The sequence below is a fragment of the Phyllopteryx taeniolatus genome, chromosome 14 (assembly GCF_024500385.1).
Source record: "Phyllopteryx taeniolatus isolate TA_2022b chromosome 14, UOR_Ptae_1.2, whole genome shotgun sequence".
NCBI lineage: Eukaryota > Metazoa > Chordata > Actinopteri > Syngnathiformes > Syngnathidae > Phyllopteryx > Phyllopteryx taeniolatus.
In genome coordinates, this window is record NC_084515.1 from 24,134,332 (window position 1) to 24,155,530 (window position 21,199).

At 41.7% G+C, this 21,199-nt stretch overlaps 5 protein-coding genes across 10 annotated transcripts; 4 read left to right on the top strand and 1 right to left on the bottom strand.

The window, feature by feature from the left end:
- The first annotated feature begins 272 nt into the window (after nt 1-272).
- zgc:162816 (uncharacterized protein LOC571260 homolog) lies at nt 273-6,750 on the top strand. 3 transcript variants are annotated; one of them, XM_061796210.1, is made up of 10 exons: nt 273-413; nt 615-784; nt 2,319-2,448; nt 4,259-4,409; nt 4,504-4,684; nt 5,119-5,237; nt 5,330-5,456; nt 6,037-6,099; nt 6,175-6,280; nt 6,357-6,750. In XM_061796210.1, exons 2-10 carry the CDS (start codon nt 639-641, stop codon nt 6,444-6,446), a joined length of 1,113 nt encoding a protein of 370 aa, XP_061652194.1. In that variant the 5' UTR covers nt 273-413; nt 615-638; the 3' UTR covers nt 6,447-6,750. The 3 variants fall into 3 exon arrangements, 2 of the variants coding, with proteins under 2 accessions (XP_061652194.1, XP_061652195.1); XM_061796211.1 differs by having other exon boundaries at nt 370-412; nt 605-784; XR_009791658.1 differs by lacking the exon at nt 6,357-6,750 and having other exon boundaries at nt 5,699-6,099; nt 6,175-6,260.
- Nucleotides 6,751-7,351: 601 nt separating this feature from the next.
- On the top strand, nt 7,352-12,477 carry orc2 (origin recognition complex, subunit 2). 2 transcript variants are annotated; one of them, XM_061796206.1, is made up of 16 exons: nt 7,357-7,435; nt 7,550-7,621; nt 7,710-7,868; nt 8,141-8,224; nt 8,824-8,913; nt 8,991-9,016; nt 9,101-9,158; nt 9,457-9,764; nt 9,842-9,951; nt 10,020-10,152; nt 10,301-10,397; nt 10,480-10,626; nt 10,702-10,873; nt 10,949-11,010; nt 11,550-11,668; nt 12,192-12,477. In XM_061796206.1, exons 2-16 carry the CDS (start codon nt 7,552-7,554, stop codon nt 12,273-12,275), a joined length of 1,719 nt encoding a protein of 572 aa, XP_061652190.1. In that variant the 5' UTR covers nt 7,357-7,435; nt 7,550-7,551; the 3' UTR covers nt 12,276-12,477. The 2 variants fall into 2 exon arrangements, with proteins under 2 accessions (XP_061652189.1, XP_061652190.1); XM_061796205.1 differs by having other exon boundaries at nt 7,352-7,621.
- Nucleotides 12,081-14,442, bottom strand: cfap410 (cilia and flagella associated protein 410). 3 transcript variants are annotated; one of them, XM_061796213.1, is made up of 7 exons: nt 13,997-14,311; nt 13,898-13,916; nt 13,732-13,778; nt 13,413-13,642; nt 13,174-13,324; nt 12,997-13,087; nt 12,081-12,905 (listed from the first exon to the last, which is right to left on the bottom strand). In XM_061796213.1, the coding sequence occupies exons 1-7, from the start codon at nt 14,116-14,118 to the stop codon at nt 12,741-12,743; spliced, it is 825 nt and encodes a 274-aa protein (XP_061652197.1). In that variant the 5' UTR covers nt 14,119-14,311; the 3' UTR covers nt 12,081-12,740. The 3 variants fall into 3 exon arrangements, with proteins under 3 accessions (XP_061652197.1, XP_061652198.1, XP_061652199.1); XM_061796214.1 differs by lacking the exons at nt 13,898-13,916; nt 13,997-14,311 and adding an exon at nt 14,342-14,442 and having other exon boundaries at nt 13,732-13,760; XM_061796215.1 differs by lacking the exon at nt 13,898-13,916 and having other exon boundaries at nt 13,732-13,760; nt 13,997-14,218.
- On the top strand, nt 14,326-16,773 carry rpl37a (ribosomal protein L37a). The gene is made up of 4 exons (XM_061796217.1): nt 14,326-14,461; nt 14,988-15,116; nt 15,258-15,340; nt 16,609-16,773. The coding sequence occupies exons 1-4, from the start codon at nt 14,459-14,461 to the stop codon at nt 16,670-16,672; spliced, it is 279 nt and encodes a 92-aa protein (XP_061652201.1). The 5' UTR covers nt 14,326-14,458; the 3' UTR covers nt 16,673-16,773.
- A 595-nt stretch (nt 16,774-17,368) lies between these two features.
- pecr (peroxisomal trans-2-enoyl-CoA reductase) lies at nt 17,369-21,199 on the top strand. Its single transcript, XM_061796212.1, has 8 exons — nt 17,369-17,601; nt 18,316-18,449; nt 18,534-18,699; nt 18,784-18,865; nt 19,230-19,326; nt 19,408-19,518; nt 20,528-20,639; nt 20,736-21,199. Exons 1-8 carry the CDS (start codon nt 17,490-17,492, stop codon nt 20,816-20,818), a joined length of 897 nt encoding a protein of 298 aa, XP_061652196.1. The 5' UTR covers nt 17,369-17,489; the 3' UTR covers nt 20,819-21,199.

Here is a 21,199-nt window from a genome sequence, read left to right on the forward strand (position 1 = left end):
CAAGACATAAATGAAGTTAATTAATATATATATTTTTTAAACTTTGTTTATGGACCTAACTTTTAATAGTACTGCACTGTGTGGCACAGTGCTGCGTGTGGTTAGCACATCTGCCTCACAGTCCAGAGGTTCTGGGTTAGAACCTTGTCTTACACCTTTCTGTTTTTTTTTTGTTTGTTTAAATCTATACACAAGATAATCACAATAATCCACACTGTGCATTTTTAACATTGTGAATTTTGAAAGGGATGAGAAAGACGTTTTTTGTTGTTGTTGTTGTTCTTTTCCAGCACACTAGATGGCGGTAATGCATCTTAAACGTTAGCTGCCATCCGCCACCAAACAAAACGAAGAAGAAAGGTGTGGCGGAGAGCCATCTTGTCGTGCTACGGAATTCCCATCCAACTTTAAAGGTGGGTACAACTCAAAATCAAGTGCTTAGAGTCATCTTTTTGTGTGTGTGTGACAAATTTTATTATTTGCTTTTAGTTTTCATGATTTTAACCTCGCATGAATTTTAGTGCACTGAAAGTGTTTCAATCGAGCGAGCCATTTTGGAGTAGGAGCCAGACCTGCATGAGAATTGAATTGGAGTATGTTTTTTGGGGGGGGAGGGTCTTCCAGTGCTGCAGTCCACTATGGATGGGGAGCCCCTCTCAGCCTTGAGTACTCCTGCTCTGGTGGTCGATGTGGACAAAGTGAAGAAAAATGCCCAGAAGATGATTGAACGATGTGAGAAGTTGGGAGTTCAGCTTCGCCCCCACATGAAGACCCACAAAACCATGTAAGAACACACACAAGTACACAGGGTGGGTACAATTGTTGGTAGCCTTCCCTTAAGGAACAAGAAAACAAAAACAAACAAAAAAAAAAAGCTCACACTGGTCACTGAAATTATTTTAAATGAACCAAAGTAATAATGAATGAATATTTACGGAAAATGATTGCTTTATTTTTGTGGTGCAACAGAATTCAATAATGAAACTGACTTGGGACAAAGGCTGCTACCGTCTATATATATATATATATATATATATATATATATATATATATATATATTTTTTTTTTTTTTTTTTTTTGCACAACCATTCAAGGCAATCACTACAATCAAACTATCTTTTCAAATTCTCTGACATTGTTATTCTTTTAGTCAGTTTGCATCTGTCAGCAAGAACACAGGCGTCAAACTCAAGGCCCGAAAAATAATGTTTTTAGCACATCAAGTTTTTTCTCCACAGCTTACCCTCCGGATAAGCAAAATTCCACTGATTAGCCGTAGTCGGGCTTGCCAGCTGATTACGATCGGACTCATCTGCAGTTACGTGGAAAATTGTTTGTGCGGTCACAATTGAGACAGTGCGGTGTGAGGTGTGTGCAGCTCCCAATAGGTCAGTACTATCAATATCTGCAAACAGAAAGCTAGTATAGTAGGAATTAAGAGGATTTGTGCCATATCCTTTGTAAAACATAATAGCGTAAAATAAACATTGCAGTCAGGCCCCTTTCTTTCAGATTTCATCGTATGTCAAAATTGTAAAAGTTTTATAGAAAAAGCACATATCTGTATTTTTCATATATATTTTTTAAGAAAGCGAGGCTCTATAGATCAAAAACTTAACGTGATAGAGGAAAAACTGTGATCGGTTTTGGATTCCGCACCCAAAAATGAGTTAAAAACAGCTGTCAGACCTAACTCAACAAAATTTGTGTTCCCCAGTTGAATTGTGCCTGTACTGTGTTTACAAAGGGAAAAAAAACACTGTGCCAGTGTTCTTTGGAGAAGACTCCAGTATATTCTGGGCCTGCTTTGCTGCATCAGGGTGTCTGGAATCTTTGCAGTGTACAATGAATTCTGAAGTCTATCAAGGCATTCTGGAGCAAAATGTTCCATTGTTGGAAAGCTTGAGCTCAGCTACTGGTTATGTATGGAATAAAAAAAAAAAAAAAAAAAAAAAAAACAATGGGCTATTCTGAAGAGCCCTGATCAAAATCCTATTGAATAGCTGAAAAGGGAGCTGAGCGTGCAGTCTGGATAAGGCACTCTTGTTTTTTTTGTTTTTAGGATAATTCGGTTTGACCACAAAAAGAAAACAATGCCTGCTTTTCATTCAATATTTTTCTGGGGTTTCTTTTCAATTTTTATTTTTATTTTTTTTTTGTCAGTTTCAGGTTATCTCAGTGGCCATTGTTTTATTTTTATTTTATTTTTTTCCTGTTCTTTCACGGAAGGGTACCAACAATTTTGTTTATGTATTGATCTGACAGTAGCTCAGCCATATATAAGTTGCTGACTTGTGTATGTTTGCTACCATCTCTAGTGAGTGTGCTGACATAATGACAGGGGGTTCGCGACGGTGCATTGTGGTTTCCACCCTGGCAGAGGCCTGTTTCTATGCTGACCATGGATTTGATGACATCCTTTATGCGTATTCTCTTCCTTTTGATAAGGTTATCACTGCCATCTCCAGTAACCACTTTTAAACACTCTTATGACAGAATCACATATAGTTTATATCAGAAGTTTACATATACAATATAAAAAGACACTTTTTTTTTTTTTCTCACACTGTCTGGCATGAAATCAGACTAAACTTTTTCCTGCTTTGGGTCATCCATCCATTTTCTGTACCGTTTATCCTCACTAGGGTTGCGGGCGGGCTATAGTGTGTCTTTCGAACTTATTAGTGAATGAACACCATATCACATGCGTGTTAGTCAACTGGCGTAAGGAGTTGATAAGCCGGCACATCGAGGAAGAGTGAGTGTGCATTTGCAAACTGTAATGTGTTTCTTTTGGAGTAATGGATTCTTCCTAACAGAGTGGCCTTTTCAGCCCATGTTGGTACAGTACTCGTTTCCTTGTGGATAATGACACGCACTTACCACTTTTGTTTTTGGTCTTGCATTGATATGCACGTTTCAGACCCAAGCTTTGTGGTATAGAATCAGTCTCCTTCCTGAGCGGTATGATGGCTGGATAGTCCCATGGTGTTTATACTTTGAACGGGCGAATGTGGCACCTTCAGGCATCTGGAAATTGCACCCTAGAATTAGCGATGCACGATAACTATCAACCCGATATGGGGGGGGAAATGATATCACACTCATTGGTCCGATAGCGAAAAACTCGGACCGATGATCATTTGTATCATTCAGCGGCGCACTGGTACCAGCGGCTGCTGTTTGCATTGTGGCTTGGGAGAGTCTTGGATATTTTCACCCAAATTCTTCGCCTACAACACCAAAAATAGTAAATATCCGCAGTAAATCAGCATACGATTGCCAGCTCTTGCTGTAATCCCAAGCTTACAGTTTGCTTTGAGTTTGTAACTATGACAGTCGCTTGCACCAGACTTGTGCAAGTCCACAATTATCTTCCTGATAGCTTGGCTGATTTCTTTTGACTTAACCTTGATGTTAAACAAAGAAGCAGTGTGTTTCAGGTGTTTGTAGTTAAAATACATCCGCAGGTGTGTCTCTAATGCAAATGTTGTGACTAAACCTTTAAGAAGCCTCTAAAGAAATGACATCATGTGGGTTTTCCCAAATTGTTCAAAGGCATAGTAAGATTACTACTACTCTTACTAAATTTCTGAAGTAATTGAAAAATGGCCCGAAAAAATACTCCTCATCATACTGTCATTGAGCAAATAGGAATAATTTTGATTATCCTGTTTGACCTGAAACAAGAAAAGTTGAAATTTCATGTCAGACAGAGAGCGAGAAAAAGTGCCTTTTTATATGAATAATCTGAAAAATGAAATAAAGAACATTGTTATTAACAATTTTATCAGTAATATGGGTTGCAATCATTTTGGATCACCCTGTATATACAAAATCATCAGTTAAAGTCCCCCAAAATGTATATCCTTGTTGTGTTTCTAAATAATTACATATGTTTGAAGTGCTGAAAACATGTGCAAAGACTGAGAACAATATAGTATTGAATTCTTGCGATATACCTTAAGACTCTTTTTCTTCATCTCTTTTGGCCAGATTTTTTTAGTTACAGCCTCGTGACGTCATGAGGCTAGTGCGTATACTTTCATCATTGTCCAGCTTGTTAACAAGACTCTTTTCTGCGATGTCAAATTCAAAAGACATTTTATGGAGTGGGGGGCGGGTCTGTTTTGGGGGGATTTTAATTTGTGAGAACTACATCCGTAAGGTCCCAGCATCCACAAGCTAGTAGTATGTAATGGACCTTGTGTAACATTTTTCACCCTCATCATACACCAATTGTACTCCTCTTTGTAAGGTGGAGCGTTGTGCCATTTTGTCAGAGAGGCTGGAGCTCTTTCAAGTTTTATTGGACCATACTGATGCGCTGGAGCAACTCAAAAAGCGACCACTGAGAGACGGGCGACCGTGGCATGTCTGGTTGAAACTGGACTGTGGCAATGGGCGAGGTAAAAGCATTCAAGAACACCAGGATAGGGCTGACAGTATCTGTGGAGTCAAAATTACTGCTGCTGATTGTGTCCCTTCATTCATTCGCCGTAGCTGGCATCTTGCATTCGGAACCCGAGGCACTCAGACTGGCTCAGGCCATTGCGAGGACGACAGGTGTTAAGCTAACAGGAGTGTACGCTCACTGTGGGAACACCTACAACTGCAGTGGAGTCCAGGAAATCCAGGCTGTTGCGAAGGAAACCACCATCTTTACTCTGCAGTTCATGGAAAAGTGAATCAGGAACACATTTATAGATTTATAGCTATTCTCAAATTCCTCAAAGTTAAAAAAAAATAATAATAAAAATCCCCCCCGGTAGCCTGGGGGGGATGAATTTGAAATCCGATTGCTAATATAGTTCTTGGGTGCACTGGCTAGCAATACTGATTCTGAGGCCTTGGGCGAATTAGATTGATGTTGGCACCACATACAATAGAGGCTGACATCTTGGATTAAAAAAAAAAAAATCCAAATCTAACATCCGTATGCACGTACTGGAAGCAGTGCAGCCAAGAGAAGCATTACAAAATGAAGAGTATTACAATTGAGGTTGCAAATGTAGGTTAGATCTTCTGATAGTGTTTAGGTAAGCAGAGAAGGCCTTGCTGACCCTGACTGCTCGCCACTAGTTGATATGTATGAAACCAGTATTTATTTTCTGGCAGGTTAAAGGCTGTTGGCATCACCTGCAAGTCCAGCATTGGCTCCACGCCTTCCTGCAGTCACCCAGTCCAAGAGATGGCACAGCTTAGCGAGGTGCATCCAGGAAACTACGTCTTCGATGGTATGTTTACGTACAGTAGGTGCTGCACCTGTAGTATATGTGAGTGCCAATTCCTAAATGTCACACTGTCAAATTATATTGCTCGCTTCTAGATGTGCAGCAATCTCTCATTGGCTCATGCGGTGTGGACGATGTGGCTGTGCGGGTTTTGACAAGAGTCGTAGGTCACAGTCCTCACAGGAACCAGCTACTCATTGATTGTGGATGGGCTGGGTTAAGGTACAACCTGCAGTTTTGAGGTAGTCCTTACAGTGTACCTTTGGGACCATTGTCCACTTTCATACATAGCACATCCGACGTGACTTGTTTTGGACAGTATACAACATATTTTTCATTCTAGGCTGAAATTTGTACCATCACATTTGCGGGCGTATTTTAATTACTGTGGATGGGCATAATTGATATGCTTCAATGCGTCATTGGGTCAATCTCCTTGAATGGATGGTCTCGAAACTTTTCAGAACCAAAATGGAATGCACTACCTGGCTGCAACCAGATGAGGCGCTGTCGATTCCGTCTCGAAACAACAGCGTTGATTCATTTCAAGAACAAAATGACGTCAGCGATGGGAAAGTCGGCTGCATCCAAGCAGACTTCTGCAATGCAATCTCTTTTTTTTAAATTATTATTATTATTCTGGTCAATACAATACTTATTGAGAGTTTCCCGTATTTGGTCCAAAATTTAGTCCAATGGCAATCTCTAGTACTTAACATAAATACAGTTGTCAAACCATTTTAGTGTTAGATTCACTCGGGTGCTTTTTGTTTTTATCCCTAATATTGCGTGCGACTCGAAGTTTGGATGGGGCTGGGAAACTTCCGACAGGATACGCTGTGATCGAAGGGCACCCAAAGCTCAAGTAATTATACATAACGACTATCTCAATTAGCAATGGCAAACTTGAATGTAGCTGACGATGGGTGTTTTCATGCAGGCTCTTGTCCATGACTCAGGAGCATGGAAGAGTGGAGCCCATCTCGGGAAAGCTGGATTACAGAATGTACCCTCTGGGCTCTCTGCTCACACTGATTCCATACCACGTTAGTGTTCTCGTGTAGGCCTGTGTTTAATTTCCTTCTCAGTTTTGCTCTTGTCTCACTCTCTGCTCTTTTGCAGGCTTGTGCAACAGTAATGATGCATCCGGTGTATCATGTGCACTCAGAGGGCATTCTTGTGGACAAGTGGACACCAACGCGTGGATGGTGACCAGATGTTAATAACCGGGAAAAGTTTGCCTGTGTTATAATTCAGTATTCAGCAAGCCAATACACTAATTTGTAATTCAAGTCATTCCGACTGGATTTTGAACAGATTTTGTGTCGGTATCATCATTTTACATCGACATATTGCAGTATGTTTTTGTTGGTATGTAAAATGCAATTACAGGCTGCTATCAACCACAGTGTTTTAAATATTTTATCATATCCTACGTGGGTATCAATTCTATTGGATATACAGTTAGGGGTACTTGACCTCAACAAATGTAAAATAAATGATTAACTCCCTTTCATCATGCCGTGTGTTGTGATGATTTAATGCGTGCATGCATGAAATCTCTTTGCATTACCGTGGATATCTAACTCATGTTTGGTTGGAGTCCTGTTGATGTTTAATGGTAACAAAATACTTTGTCACCATACTCTCTTCTACTACTCAGCTTTCAGGTATCTGTAATGCGCTTGAATGAATTTTTCTGCCGGCTCTTGACTTTCACTCCCTACATTTGAAAAATGTCATTTCAACTCCTACGCTTGTTACTTTTTTCAGTCTCTGCGGATGACACAACCAAAAAAAAAAGATGTCAAATCTTTCTATTTCGTCTCTGCATTACGTTATTCCTTAAATGTATTTGTAAAATGATCGAAACCAATATGTTGTCGGGGCGACGACTAAATTATATATTCTGGAAGTTTCCGGTTTTTTTTTTTTATCTATGCTTTCCTGGAGTTTTGCGTTTTTAATGCGCTAAGCAAGACTGAAGTTGGATTTTTTTTTGGTTTTTTTTGTTTACGATTTTCATGCAGTCCCCGGGTGAAGCGTCGGTCATCCACACCGAGATGCATTGTGGGCCGTGGTGTTTTGCTAAAAATCTGCGTTCTCATTGGTCCAAATGTGAACTTTCCCCTGTCACGTGATATCAAAATTTGTCGTGATGGCGCCGAAACGCTCAACTGTTTCCACATCCGCCCCGTAAAGTATGTTGTTTACGGTGTCTCCTCGTTTTATGCCCATTGAGTACATGTCTGTACGCGTTGCGCTATAACGTGTTTGACCTGTGGTCTTATTACTCTAAACGTCTATGTGTGGAGTCATGAGTGTGTTGGAGGTGAAGTTTATCGGGGACGGGGATGTTCTGGAGCACATCGTGGACAAACAGGAGGGTACGTAATTTGCACGAGCCTTTTGTTTTTTTGTTTTTGTTATTCAAAAGTCGATGTGTTCTGCTTGTCGTCGTTCCGCGTTTCCAAGAGGTGCAAAGCGGTGCTGGCACTATTCAGAGGATGGTCACGTGCAAGAGATCAGCGGGACGGCGAGCCGGAGAGGAACCAGAAGGGAAGGAAGCGCTTGAAAGCAGCGTCCTTGATGAGCAGAACTATGTTCAAGCTTTTTGTGGGGACAGCACAGAAGGTAACCCGAGTCCTCAGAACTGTGAGGCAGATGTGCTAACCGGTCATCCACCGTGCCACTCCATATATATTATATGGTGTATAATAATAATAACTGTTATTATTATCATCTGTGACCCTAATGAGAATAAGCAGCATAGAAAATGTCAAATCGTCCAGATTAAGTTCGGAGCTGTTACTCTTCCAAATGGATGTATTTGATTGCTTTCTTTCGTACCTTTTGACTTTTTTTATTATTATTTTTTTTTTAAATTTCTCTTTTACTTGCTGAAGATGACGATGGTATGTCCAGAGTTGCAGGAGCATCCATTTTCACTTTTCAGAAAACCAAACGGGGCCGCAGCATGGTGCAGACCGGTGAGTTCTTTGCGCCTCCTTTTTGGTCCCACTTTTGCCTGTAAAATGATGGAAAGTGACACAAGTAGTCCTCCTTGTCTCCTTGCCTTTCTTTCATTTAGATTTACAAGTATGTACTGCATGAATTTACTGCAAGTGATAAATTAACCAATTTCTTATAGCACCTAATGACCACTTCCTTGCAAACGTCCAATGTTGTATCTCTTTAACATACACTTATATAGTGTATATATTGTTTATGTTTATGCAGGGCACATATAAACAAACGACCATTCGCACTCACATTCACACCTGTAAGCAATTTAAAGTCTTCGCTTACATGGAAATTTTTGCAGATTTAAAAAAGAAAAACTGAAATATCACACAGCCATAACCATTTTGCTGCGCCAGTAAGGATTATGAATGCCTACAATTTGAAATCATCATTAACGTTTTGAAAATAGGACTTTAACCGTGGCTGTTTCAGCATGGGAAACATTTACCCATAGAAAAGCAAGGCGCGGGATCTTTTATTATTTTTGGTGTGTTTTTACCATTATTGATCAAAGTACGTGAAAATGACCCTTTAACACACGTGATGTTTGTTATACTGTACATAGCCAGTGAGCTGGCACACACCCCGGGGAAAAGTGTGAGCTTCAGCACAACTCCCAACATCGAGCCCTCCACTCCCAATCGGGCAGGCCGCGGTAAGTCCGACACCTCCTCGCATAGCCACGTTACGCTTTTCCAAACGCCAACGAGTGCCATCTTTTTCTCCGTGCAGACAAACAAAAGCAAACACCCCAGCGGGTGAGCCTTGCTCTCGTTTCCCTCCATCATTTCATACGCGGCTCACGATTGGAACCATTCTGTCACTTGCTTCTTTTCTGACAGCGCAAAAGGGTGCAGTTTGTCTCCACGACACCCCACAGGCTGAGGAAGAGAATGCCAAGTAAGTGTAATAAATCATGGAATAATGTGATCAAGCTTGGCATAAAAGGCAAAAAAAAAAATTAAGATTAAGTAGAGATACAATTTAAGTGGAAAAGAATTGCAAAATGAGTCTAATACTTTAGATTCTATTTAGTTATATTACATTTCTATTTTTGTTCACAGTGCAATGCTATTGAGTGCTTTTTTTCCCCCCTTCAAATTAACAAATTTGTACACATGTAGGTACCACTGTACTGTACATCATTTTTGCTATGCAATACCTAAAATAAGTATGTAACCTTGACGCCAATGGTCAGCACCCAGCCTCCGATCAGACAGCGAGTATTCACCCTCTGACTCTGGGGACGAAGAGGATGAGGATGACGTCGCGGTGGACGAAGAACAGAGAGTAAAGAAAGACGATGGAAAGAGCGAGACCCCAAGAACACCGAGTAAAGGTTTATCCGCAGCGCTCTACAAGACCCCCGCCAAAAAGAGCAAGAACGCTCCTGAACCTGCCAACCAGCCCACCTTGGTCGAGGAGTATTTTGAGGCCCATGGCAGCTCCAAAGTCTTAACGTCAGACCGCACGCTTGATCGTTTACACGCCCCTAAATTGGACAGGGTGCGTATATATAAGATGTGTTATTTGCCGTGGACTCGTTGCTATCCATATAAAGCAACTCTTCACGTGGCTTGCAGGAAACCCTTATTCAGCTTTTAGAAGGAAAACCATCCTGCTGCGCTAGAGAGATGCACAACCTCAACAACAAACACAAAAAGCACTTTAGCAAATGGATGCTGCAGTTACAGTAAGTAAGCGTGTTTTTTATTGTGGTTCTTTTCAACAGAATAAAATGTTGAGCGTGCTTGTCTAAAGGTTGGGATTTAGTGTCCTGCTCTACGGTTTGGGCAGCAAGAAAGATCTGCTGGAGGAATTTCGTTTTTCTCACTTGTCTCAAGAGATGCACCTGGTGGTTAATGGCTTCTTCCCCTCCATCACACTGAAATCGGTGTGTATAAAGTCCGAAATTCTTAAATATTGGAAAGGGAAAGCAAAATCTAAATGATAAATGTCCACTATTGAACAATGTTTTTTTATAATGAAGCATGCGGGATTGATGCTGTCTTTCAAAGTATGGCACTACACTGTGATTGCAGATCTTGAACACTTTAACATGTGAGGTTCTTGAGCACCACGGGAGTTTCCGAACACCCTGTGACCAGATCCAGTACATCTCCCAAACCCTTAAAGACAGTGAGTACATTTGTGTCTCATCTCATTCGGGTTCATCTAAATGTTTGTTGAAGTTTGTGTTTAACGTGTATGCTTGACACAGGACCAGCTCTTCATGTCTATGTGTTGATCAATAATATTGATGGACCGATGCTGCGAGGAGAGAAGACCCAGAGTGCCCTGGGGCAGCTGGCATCCCTGCCCAACCTTCACTTGGTGGCTACCATTGACCACATTAACGCTCCTCTTGGTTAGTATGGACTATTTGGTCTACCAATTCTTTTACAGGATGTCCAGTTTACGGATGTTTTCTCTATATTCTCAGTGTGGGACCAGTTTAAACAGAGCCAGTTTAACTGGTTGTGGTGGGAATGTGTGACATTTAAGCACTACACAGAGGAGACATCGTATGAAAACTCTCTGCTGGTGCAACAAACGGCGGCTCTGGCTCTGTCTTCCCTGACACACGTTCTCCGCAGCTTGACCCCAAATGCACGGTACCTTTCGCACCTTCGTTATAGTTCTGTGTAAAACCTGTTTGGAAGCTGTTAATAATCATTCCTTTATTGCAGAGGAATTTTCAAACTGCTGGTGAAATTTCAGCTGGAAAACAAAGACAATCCTTCATACACAGGTACACACATATTCAGTGTTTCAGAAGCTCCTTTTTACAGGTCCCGTATTTTGGCGTTTTCGACCTCCACAGAGTGACTCTCTAACGTGGACTTCGTATAAAAGTGTCAGTTTCATTAAAAAAAAAAAACACATACGAGTGTACAGAAAAAGCCCCTCTGACAGCTACTTCTGTTTGACCCAAGTTTATACACGCTTTATCCATATTTGGCTAAGACCGCCCCCTTTCCTGTGATTGATTGCCTCCGTGTAGAAGACCCACTTGCGAGAGCACACATTTTTGTTATGTTGACAGCGGTGGCTCGGGAGGAGATGGAGATCTTCGCTAGTGACGTAGATAAGCTCAAGAAATTCAAATGACCTGATTTCAATCATTTGGGCAGAAAAATGTCTGGGACTCGGGAATGTATGGGCGATTTTAATTCATATTTCACATTTTATTGAGACATCATAGAGACATTACATCACAAATACTAGAAAAAAGTTGGTTTGGCGATTTTCTGATAAATATTTTCATTTTTTTTTTTTTTTTGGGTGCAGGATTGTCATTCCACGATTTTTACCAGCGTTGTCGCGAGTCGTTCTTGGTGAACTCTGACCTCACTCTGAGGACTCAACTGACCGAGTTCAGAGACCACAAACTGATCCGGACACGCAAGGTAAAGTCCGAAAGTGTACCAAGATACACCCGTTTTTGCCCCATCTACAGAAATAAAGCCCCTCGTATGCTTCTTTCATTAATGACAACTTAGTCGCTTTTGCCATGTTGGACTGAGCAGCCAGGTAATAGTCACACTGTCGCTGCTACGCTACTATTCTGTAATTAAGTTCCGTTTCTAGTTGTGTTTATCATCACACTTTTCCTCTTTGCCGTCACTGGTACCATTCTGTGATGGCATCAATACAAGGTAACGCAACACAAAAACGGCCAATAAGTTGTGCACTTACTCATTTAGATGCTCACTGAGTGAAAATTGCGCATTGTGGTGTCAGTTTGAATTCCGTTTTGTGACTTTAGTATTTTTTTTCCCCCTGTACTTTCAAAGAAAATTGGGATCAAATTCCAAATGATTTTTAAGTGGCATTCAAATTTAGAGCTTCCACTGTATTAGCCCACTATTTTTCTATTTTCATTGAAGAGGCAAGCAAGTCATGTTAACAGCTATTTATTTCATTGTCCAGGGTGCAGATGGCGTGGAGTACCTGACGGTCGCCGTGAATGCAAACACACTATTGGACTACTTGGAGAATGAGGAGGCTGACTGAAAAGATCACTAAATTGAATTCTTCCAGCTCACAAAAAAAAAAAAAAACGGCGTGTCTAATATCAGTTACATACCCCTCAGTACATATCAATTTAATACAGTCAAATGACATTTTGATGGTCAAAATGATTGACTGTTTGCCCCATTCTTCCCTTGTTATTCACAGAAAGTATGAGCAGCATTAATAAAATCAACAATGTGAATGCATTGCAATTAATGACTTTAATTACAGAAATAGATTGACCTTTAATGTCATTCATGTTGTTCTTGTAAGGCAAGCATTCGTGATATGACAAACGAAAGCCATCATTTGGTTTGTAGACCGCTGAGTGAGGATATTTGAATTGTGTAAACACGTGCAATAGTGCAAAACGGAGAAAGGGTTTGCGTATTATGACCATCGAGTCAAAAAAACAGTTAATTGCAAGTAGCAAAGAGTTGTGGCTCAGTACGTGCTCGGATTATTTCAGTGTTGGATGTCAGCAGATTTTGACGGTTGTGACTCTCGCAGTGTTTCTAATGAGTCCGCTTTGCAAGTCCTGAGTCGGTTCTGCGTCTCCGTGTGCACAACGCGGAGCTCCTCGTGATCCAAGTCCCTCAGAAGCAGCAGCACTGCATCAAGAGTGTGGGTCTACAAGTACATATTTAGGGTATTTGAGAATTATCAAAAGACAACATTTGATATTAGTGTTGCTTAAAAAAAAAAAAAAAAAAAAGGTGACCTTTTTCATAGATGATCCGGTTGACTGAGAATGAAGAGAGGGGAACTTGTCTCTTGACATGGGCTTGCTCCGCAACTCCTCACTGATATTACTGTAAGCAAAAATAAAGACGGTGTGTTTTTTTTTTTTTCTGGTTGTTTCATTTGGCGGTGAGTTACGACACCCCACAAAGCTTACTTGGTGTCCTCCGTCTTGTGGCCGAGAGAGTTGTTCTCTTTCTCTGCATCGGTAAGTCCATTGGTGGGAAGCTGGTGCCGGCCTGCGTTTGGTGGTGTGCCCATCTCCTCGCCCTCCAAGTGGGCTAACGTGATCTCGTCCTCTGTCACTACTGTACACGCATACGGCGCGAACTTAGAAATGTGAGAACACAAGTTATGTGCAATGTAATCACTTTGATAATGACTCGCTCTATTGACCTCGGTTGTCCAGCTTCTGCAGCCGCGGTAGGCAACGCAGGACTGTCAGGCGATACCGACCGGAGTCATCCCCACAACAAGGGTTGTCAGCCAACCACAATATTCGGAGACGTGCCATCGGACGCAAATAACAGAGCTCTGAGAGTGAGGCGATCATGTTCCTTCTCAAGTAGAGCTCACACAGAGACAAGCATCCAGCCAGAGGGGAGAGCGATGAGATGCTGTTGACACTGGACAGGGGCACCACAATGGAGTTCACATTCTAAACCCATGTGATGTGATGTGGTTGTGCTGTGTCAGGAAAATCGGTGGAACCAACCTTAGTGTCAGCACTTCGATGTTTGGCATCTGGGATAAAATAGAAACCTGGGGGGGGGGGGGGGGGATATGAATATTACACCATTGGGTCAATGCATCGCAATAAAGTTATGAAGCGGAAAGAGCAAAGGAGTAAATCTGAGACCAAATGAGCCGTTTGTACTCACATCAGTGAGTTGACATCCCCTGTAAGAACAAAGGTAAGCTGATTTTAAACTAACTAGACAAGCATTTCTAGCATGTTTGATCAAAATAAGATCACTCACCAGCAGTTCAGTTTCCTTACGTTTTCCAAGTGGGAGGCCTTGGCCTCGGTAAGAACCCGTTTACGTGTTAGCTTCATGACGGACAAACGCACCCGCGTATGTAGTTGAACAACGCGTCCCATTAACGCGAATAGTTTGTTAACAAGAAACGGACAAACATTTCAAGGCAGCGCAATGGACGCTAACGTCCTTTACGCACGAATGCGCACGCGCACGTCGACTTAAGCGTCCTTAGTTACAGAATAAAAAAATGGACATTTGTGATGTTTTCATTTAAATATTGTATAGGGCATTTCAAATTGAATGCAAATATGTAAAAGCGTCAACAATTGTATTTCTTGAAACCTGCGCTGTGTTGGTGTTTAAAAACACGACCATTCCCACAATGCGGCGTTCAGAAGCTGGTGTATCGCGCATGCGCGGTACGTACTTCCTCTTTGGAACGACGTCTCCACTGAAACCATGGTGAGCTCTAAATGTCCCTTTCAAATCCGTGTCAATCTAATGGTTTTCCCCGGTCAGTATCCCCTCAAAGTATGTCCGAAGGCTCCCCGACACTCTACGCCGTAATGTGCCATGCTACGTTTTGTCACCTTAAACCACCATTGACACATAAACGATGTTTCCGTGGCCTGTATTACAAATGGCTGCCTCGAATGCTAAACTGCCACAGTAGCCGGCGCGAAGGCTAAATTAGCACGACGTGTCTCTCTAAACACCACCCTCAGTCCTCTTATATATGTTGTATATTTTATTATTATTAATCAGTTTATTTGTGTTGCGATTAAACACAAAACATGGTCCTCGTTGTGTAAACGCCGGCGCTGTTTAAAGTGAGGTTAACTGTGCTATGTAGGACATTATGCGCCAGAAGCAACACGCCATGCGTATTGCAGTTGTTGCTACTGTGTGTGTGTGTGTGTGTGTTAACATGCTGTCATATTGCAACTTTAAACGAATTCAGTGTTCAATATCGTGCATTCCTCCTCAGGCCAAGCGCACCAAGAAGGTGGGAATCGTTGGTAAATACGGCACGCGTTATGGCGCATCGCTGAGGAAGATGGTGAAGAAAATTGAAATCTCCCAGCACGCTAAATACACCTGCTCATTCTGTGGCAAGGTGAGGTATTACATATGACTTCATAAAAGAAATGATGTACAGTACTGTGGCTACTTGCGTTATTCCAGGGATGTTGGACTGCCCTTGGTTGAATTATAATTGTCCCCCCGCCTTCCCCCCCTTTCACTATGCTTTATGAAGACCAAGATGAAGAGAAGGGCAGTGGGTATCTGGCACTGCGGATCCTGCATGAAAACGGTGGCTGGAGGAGCGTGGACGTACAAGTAAGTTGCTCTGTAGCTCACAGAATGTGCTCATGGACTGCTACCATCCGCATCTGTTTAGTTTAAGGTATTCCAAAATATTGACTATGGGTCCGGCTTGTTGTAGTAGTTGATCTTGTGACCTGCGCTTTCAAACCACATAACTGTACACGGCTTTCGCTTGTAATAAAGTTATCACGGAAGCACGTGGGAAGTTGGGAGAATAGATAATTCAAGTTTTAGTCTTTGGTTTCTCCTCTAAGGTCATCATTTGTGCTTTAAAACCAGTTTCCCTGAATCACAAACATATTGCATGAGTTTTGTTAGATGACCTCTGTATGTGTCACTATGGCGTTTGTGTGTGAATATTCAGTATTTGAAGGTAAATCCCTCCCGTGATCAAATGTTAATTAATGTTAGCTAGCCCGTCAATAGGGTTTTCCATTGACTTGGAATTAGCATAAGCGGGCAATTTCTAAAACGATGTTTTGTATTTAAATATAAAATGAGGGTAATTATTTTTGTGCGTTTAGTTTAATACTTTAATAGGGGGTGTCGATAAAAATAGTTTAAAGCATGCTCAAATTTGGATTATTTGCCCAGCCTAGAGCTACACTGCACACATTCTCTGCAGGCTGCAAAGAACAAGCCGCGGGTGATCGGTTTTTGTGATCGTCAATGAAAGGCATTGACAGAGGAGCGCCGATCACGTTTTCCTCGGGAATCGGCCAATCATGATCGGTGGCCGATCGATCAGAACGCCACTACTAATCACTCATAGATAGTTTTCCCAGGATGTCACGCACTGCCATCGTGGAGGTTGACACGTTGTGTTGCTCGAGTGTTTGAATAGAGAACCCTCCCGATCGCAACCACCAACATGGTGGACACAGTTGGGTACGTTACGTGTAAGAATAAACAGAAATCCAAAAGTTATGATTGTGTACATTTTCGATTAAGATGGCGTGTGTGTGTGTGCACAGCTGTGCACACTTGTTTGCAGAAATCTGACCAAGTAGTGAAGGGACAGTTTAGTCAATGGTATGCCATGTGTACAATTTTGCATTTGAGCTTGTGAAAGTGTCGTCCTAAATGTATTAATTACATTTTACTGTTGTATCTTGAAGTGAAAAGTGGGCATGGATGGCAATGTTCAAGGTTTGATATTGTACATTGAAAATCATGTTACTTAATTTCTGCAATTTGTTGTAAATGTGATGGACAGAAACTTTGTGACTCCAGATGTTTGCTGCATTTGCAAAAGTTTCAACATTTGGTTCCCCCAACAGCACAACTTCTGCCGTCACAGTCAAGTCAGCGATCAGGAGGCTGAAGGAGTTGAAGGACCAGTAAACGAGTGAGATGCTCACTGGAGGATTTGGGACTTTTTTCATAAATTGAACCAACCTGGACTTGGCCTCAACATCCAACAATAAACGCTGTCTGGAGTGGAATTCTGTGTCCTTGTTTTTCATTATGAATGAAAGCATGCAGCAAAAAAGACTTGTCAGCCAAGCACCAATGGAATTAAGGCAAACATTGACCCTGTCCCTACGGAAACAAGTTTTAGTGTCTCTGCAGAGGTTTATTTTCATTGTTTCTCCATTTTGACCACACACAGCTGACATTTTGGAAGTCTAAATACAATGAATTATTATTATTATTTTTTTTTAAAACTGGGCCCCAGAGTGAACACATTTGGAAAGGCTCTTTCCTGAGACGATGACGGCATAGTCCCAGTTCCGTGTGCTAACACTTCCAACAACAATGGTAGATCAATCACCATGTTTGATGTTCTTGATCTTGGTTTTCATTCTGAAGCAAAAATTCTATCTGGTCAGTCCACACACTGGCTTCGCATTTGCAGCCATTATGTTTATAGCGCATTGGCGTCTTTTGTTAATGGGACATGGCTGAAGTTTGATTAGTGCGTATGTTTGTTTTGTGTTCATTTGCGAGATATAAAGCTTAGTCACACTGGACAGATATCTGTAAGTGGGCGTTTCATAAGTGCTGTACTTTTAAAACGGCACAGCAAAAATTGTGTTGCATAAATCCTACATAACCTTGAGCTGGTACGCAGGACAGGTCGAAGTCCTGAATGACTGCAGTACTGCTAAATGGCGGCAGGTGGCGCAGGTAGGCTCCCCAGGAAAATTTGGAAACAAACATGGCGGCGCACAGTGTTTTCCGACCGGGCTTGTTCAACCATAAAGTTGCAATAGTGACCGGTGGAGCGACTGGTATTGGGAAAGCAATATCTGCTGAACTCGTTGAATTGGGTGAGTCATTTAGTTTTGACTCCTTTTTTTTTCTTTTCTTTTCTTTGTTTCAACTATCCAACTTGTTAAAAGAAAGGTTGACGGACTTTCTCTGAACTACAGAAAGTCGACCAACTTGTTCTGTACGCTGGGTAACTTTTCACCATGATTTTAAGGACAACACATCACAGCGTTGTTTAGTATTTACAGCATTGACCACTCAAATGTTGACGTTGTTCTGGCTGTAACTAACACAATGTAAACTGTCCTCTGTGTAGTTAATGCAATATCAGTACAGTTATTGACCAGTACATAGAAGCATGTTAGTTACTTTTGTAAACATCCATCCATACATTTTCTGGATGACTTGTCCTTATTAGGGCTGTGTATGAGTTGGACCCTATCCCAGCTGAGATAGAGGGGTACACCCTGTACCGGTCGCCAGCCAATCGCAGGGCACTTATAGGAAAAACAGTCAGTCACATTCAAATGAATCACAACTATGGATTCATTTAACCTCATATGCATTCACACAGTATCCAGAGAACCCCCCCCCCCCCCACAAGCAAACTCTCCACAGGAAGGCCGATGTTTCACCTTGCTGCCCGTTTTTGTAAATACTGTTCACAAATTGTAATGACATTATGCAAGCAAATATTAATGATTTCTCAGTTGTGGAGTTTTCGCTTCACTAAAGGCCTCGCGATCGACCATCACTCCCAAACTTGTCCTCAGGTTGCAGTGTGGTGATTTCCAGCAGGAAAGCGGAGAGATTGGAGGGGGCTGCCCAAGAGATGAGACAAAAAATTCCAGCTTCCAGCCCTGCATGTGTCACTCCTCTACCTTGCAACATCCGCAACGAGGATGAGGTGCACACTCCTTCAGCCTTGGAGACGGCGATGTAATTCATGTTGTAATGAGTGAAGCACAGTGGTTGTGTACTTCCACCCCAGGTGAAGGCTCTTGTATCTTCCGTGCTGAAGCAGTATGGTCGCATAGATTTTCTGGTGAACAACGGCGGTGGTCAGTTCAGCAGTCCAGCTGAGCACATGTCTTCTAAAGGATGGAAAGCTGTGATCGACACAAACTTGACTGGCACCTTCCACTGTTGCAAGGAAGGTGAGACATTTACCTCTACTCACATGTATGATCCCTGTTTGAGGATAATATGTACATAACTGTGTTCACAATCGCACTGCACAGTGTACACTACATGGATGAAGCAACATGGAGGTGTGATCGTTAACATCATTGCAGACATGTGGAAAGGCTTTCCGGGCATGGCGTAAGTAGCATCACCCTTTAACAGTAGACTACTCCAAAACTCTGATGAAGCCCTTGGCTGTGTTCGGAATCACTCCCATCTGCTATATAGTTTTTTTATAGTTCTATCTTTTATTTTTAATACACTCATCTTAAAACAATATGTTATAATTTATTGTTTATTGCGGAAGGTCCATCGGCTGACATTGATCCGGTACATTGTATTTATGCGTCAGCAATGACAATAATTCGCGGTGCGCCCAAGAAGTGTTTGAAAACTATTTTTCATTTGACTGATGAGTGAACTACAGCATCTATTCCACTGGAACTGGAGATAAAAACGAATGAGTGAATGATTCCGAACACAGCCCTTGTCTCACTGACAGTCACACAGGTGCAGCCAGGGCAGCGGTGGATAACGTAACAAAGAGCCTGGCCGTTGAGTGGGCTGCCTCGGGTGTCCGGGTCAACGCTGTTGCCCCAGTATGCACAACTCTCGTGTTGTTGTAGTTCTTACATGCCTGACAATGTGGTTGTTTCAAGTTGGTATTCATTTGGCTGCAGGGCACCATTTTTTCTAAAACGGCAATGGAGAACTATAAGGAGCTTGGACCAACCCTTTTCAAGATGTCTGTCCCCTTTAGTCCCGCAAAGAGATTGGGACTACCAGAAGAGGTGTGATTTGTGACAATTTAAAGATACCATAACACTCATGATGCTGATGTACAGTATACAATGTTTCTCCACTGTTCACGGGAGATGGGAGTTGAACCCTGCTGCGAATCGCAGAAATCTGTGAACTCTGATATGCCGCAAAATGGGGCATGAGCACAAAAACGGCGAATTTTTTTTAAAAAAAAAACTCGAATAGGTGAATTCACAAATACCAAATCTTGAATACGCATGGGTTCATTGGACTGCTGTAGAATTGAAGATCTGCTGCATTGCGTAATGGTTGTCACAAAGACTAGCATAACAATTGTGATTCACATTACCGTATTTCCTCATGTAGTGGCCAGGGCCTTTATTTACTTGCCTCTAGAAAGTACCAGCTTTCTTATTAGGGATAAGGTGTTCATCAGGTGTGATTTATTTTTATTTTTTTTCCCCCTCAAATGATGTTTATTAATTAGAATAATACATTTTACAATAGGGAAGGCCGGTGGTGATTTGCATCACCTGTTCAGTGTATGATTGTTACGTCTATATGTGCCCTGCGATTGTCTGGCAACCAGTCCAGGGCCGGTGTGACGTGCCCCTCGTCTAAAGTCATATGGGATGGGTTCTGGATCACACATGACCCAAATGAGGCCAAGTGATATAGAAAATAGATTGATTTATATTTTACAATGTAATACATAGACTATGTGCGAAGTTTTAGACAGTACTTAGTTGTGAATAAATATTTATCGTGTTTCTGTCTGCCTTCTGGTGAGGCACTACTACTACCTACTACTTTTTTGGTGAGAAAGAAAAAGGAGGCATCGTATATGAGTGGACAACACACCCAATGATTAATTGGGGCAGTGTGGCCAATATTTGTGGAAATACGGTCATCCACTATCTTCTGAACATCTCGACCAAGTAGTCGCTGGTCTTTTGTGTAATCTTTGACAAATGGTATATCCAAAATGCAGTCATTTGCATTGCTCTTTTCCTCTAATTTTGTTTTTTGTGTGGTCAGATCTCTTCTGCAGTTTGTTTCCTGCTCTCTCCGGCCGCCTCTTACATCTCTGGAGCCACACTGAAGGTCGATGCAGGACAGAGTCTGTACCACTCCATGTGGGAGATACCCAGTATGTTGAATTTGGCCACAGCATGCTTCCACACTAGGTTTTGCCATATTTGCAGTTGCGCTTTACATTATTGACTGCATATGTGTGTGCGTCTAGATCATAGTGCGTGGCCCAAAGGTCCAGAGGGGGAGAACCTGGATGCGCTAAAGGACCTACTCAACCCCCGGAGCAAGCTCTGATTAATTTGTCCCACACTGATAGCACAAAAACAACAAATATAATGCTGGCTGATTTAGACAGGAAACAGATATGCTTTGAAAATAAAATAATGTAATTTCTTGTAATATACTGAAAACATTGAATAACTAATTGTATGGTACAATGAGTATGATAATGTGCATGTTATACATGTTAATTAAATGTCATTAATGTTGTCACATGTGCCTGAAAAAACAAATGTGTATAATATAATTAAACAGTCTACACATTACAGTTAGTTATATACACTTTTATTAGGTGACAGGCGAAGAATCTCCGAATTTATTTTAATTCTGAGACGTTGTCTTGTCAGTTCATTAATTAGGTTTCATATGAAATAAAATCCTGTATGTTCCTTGTTA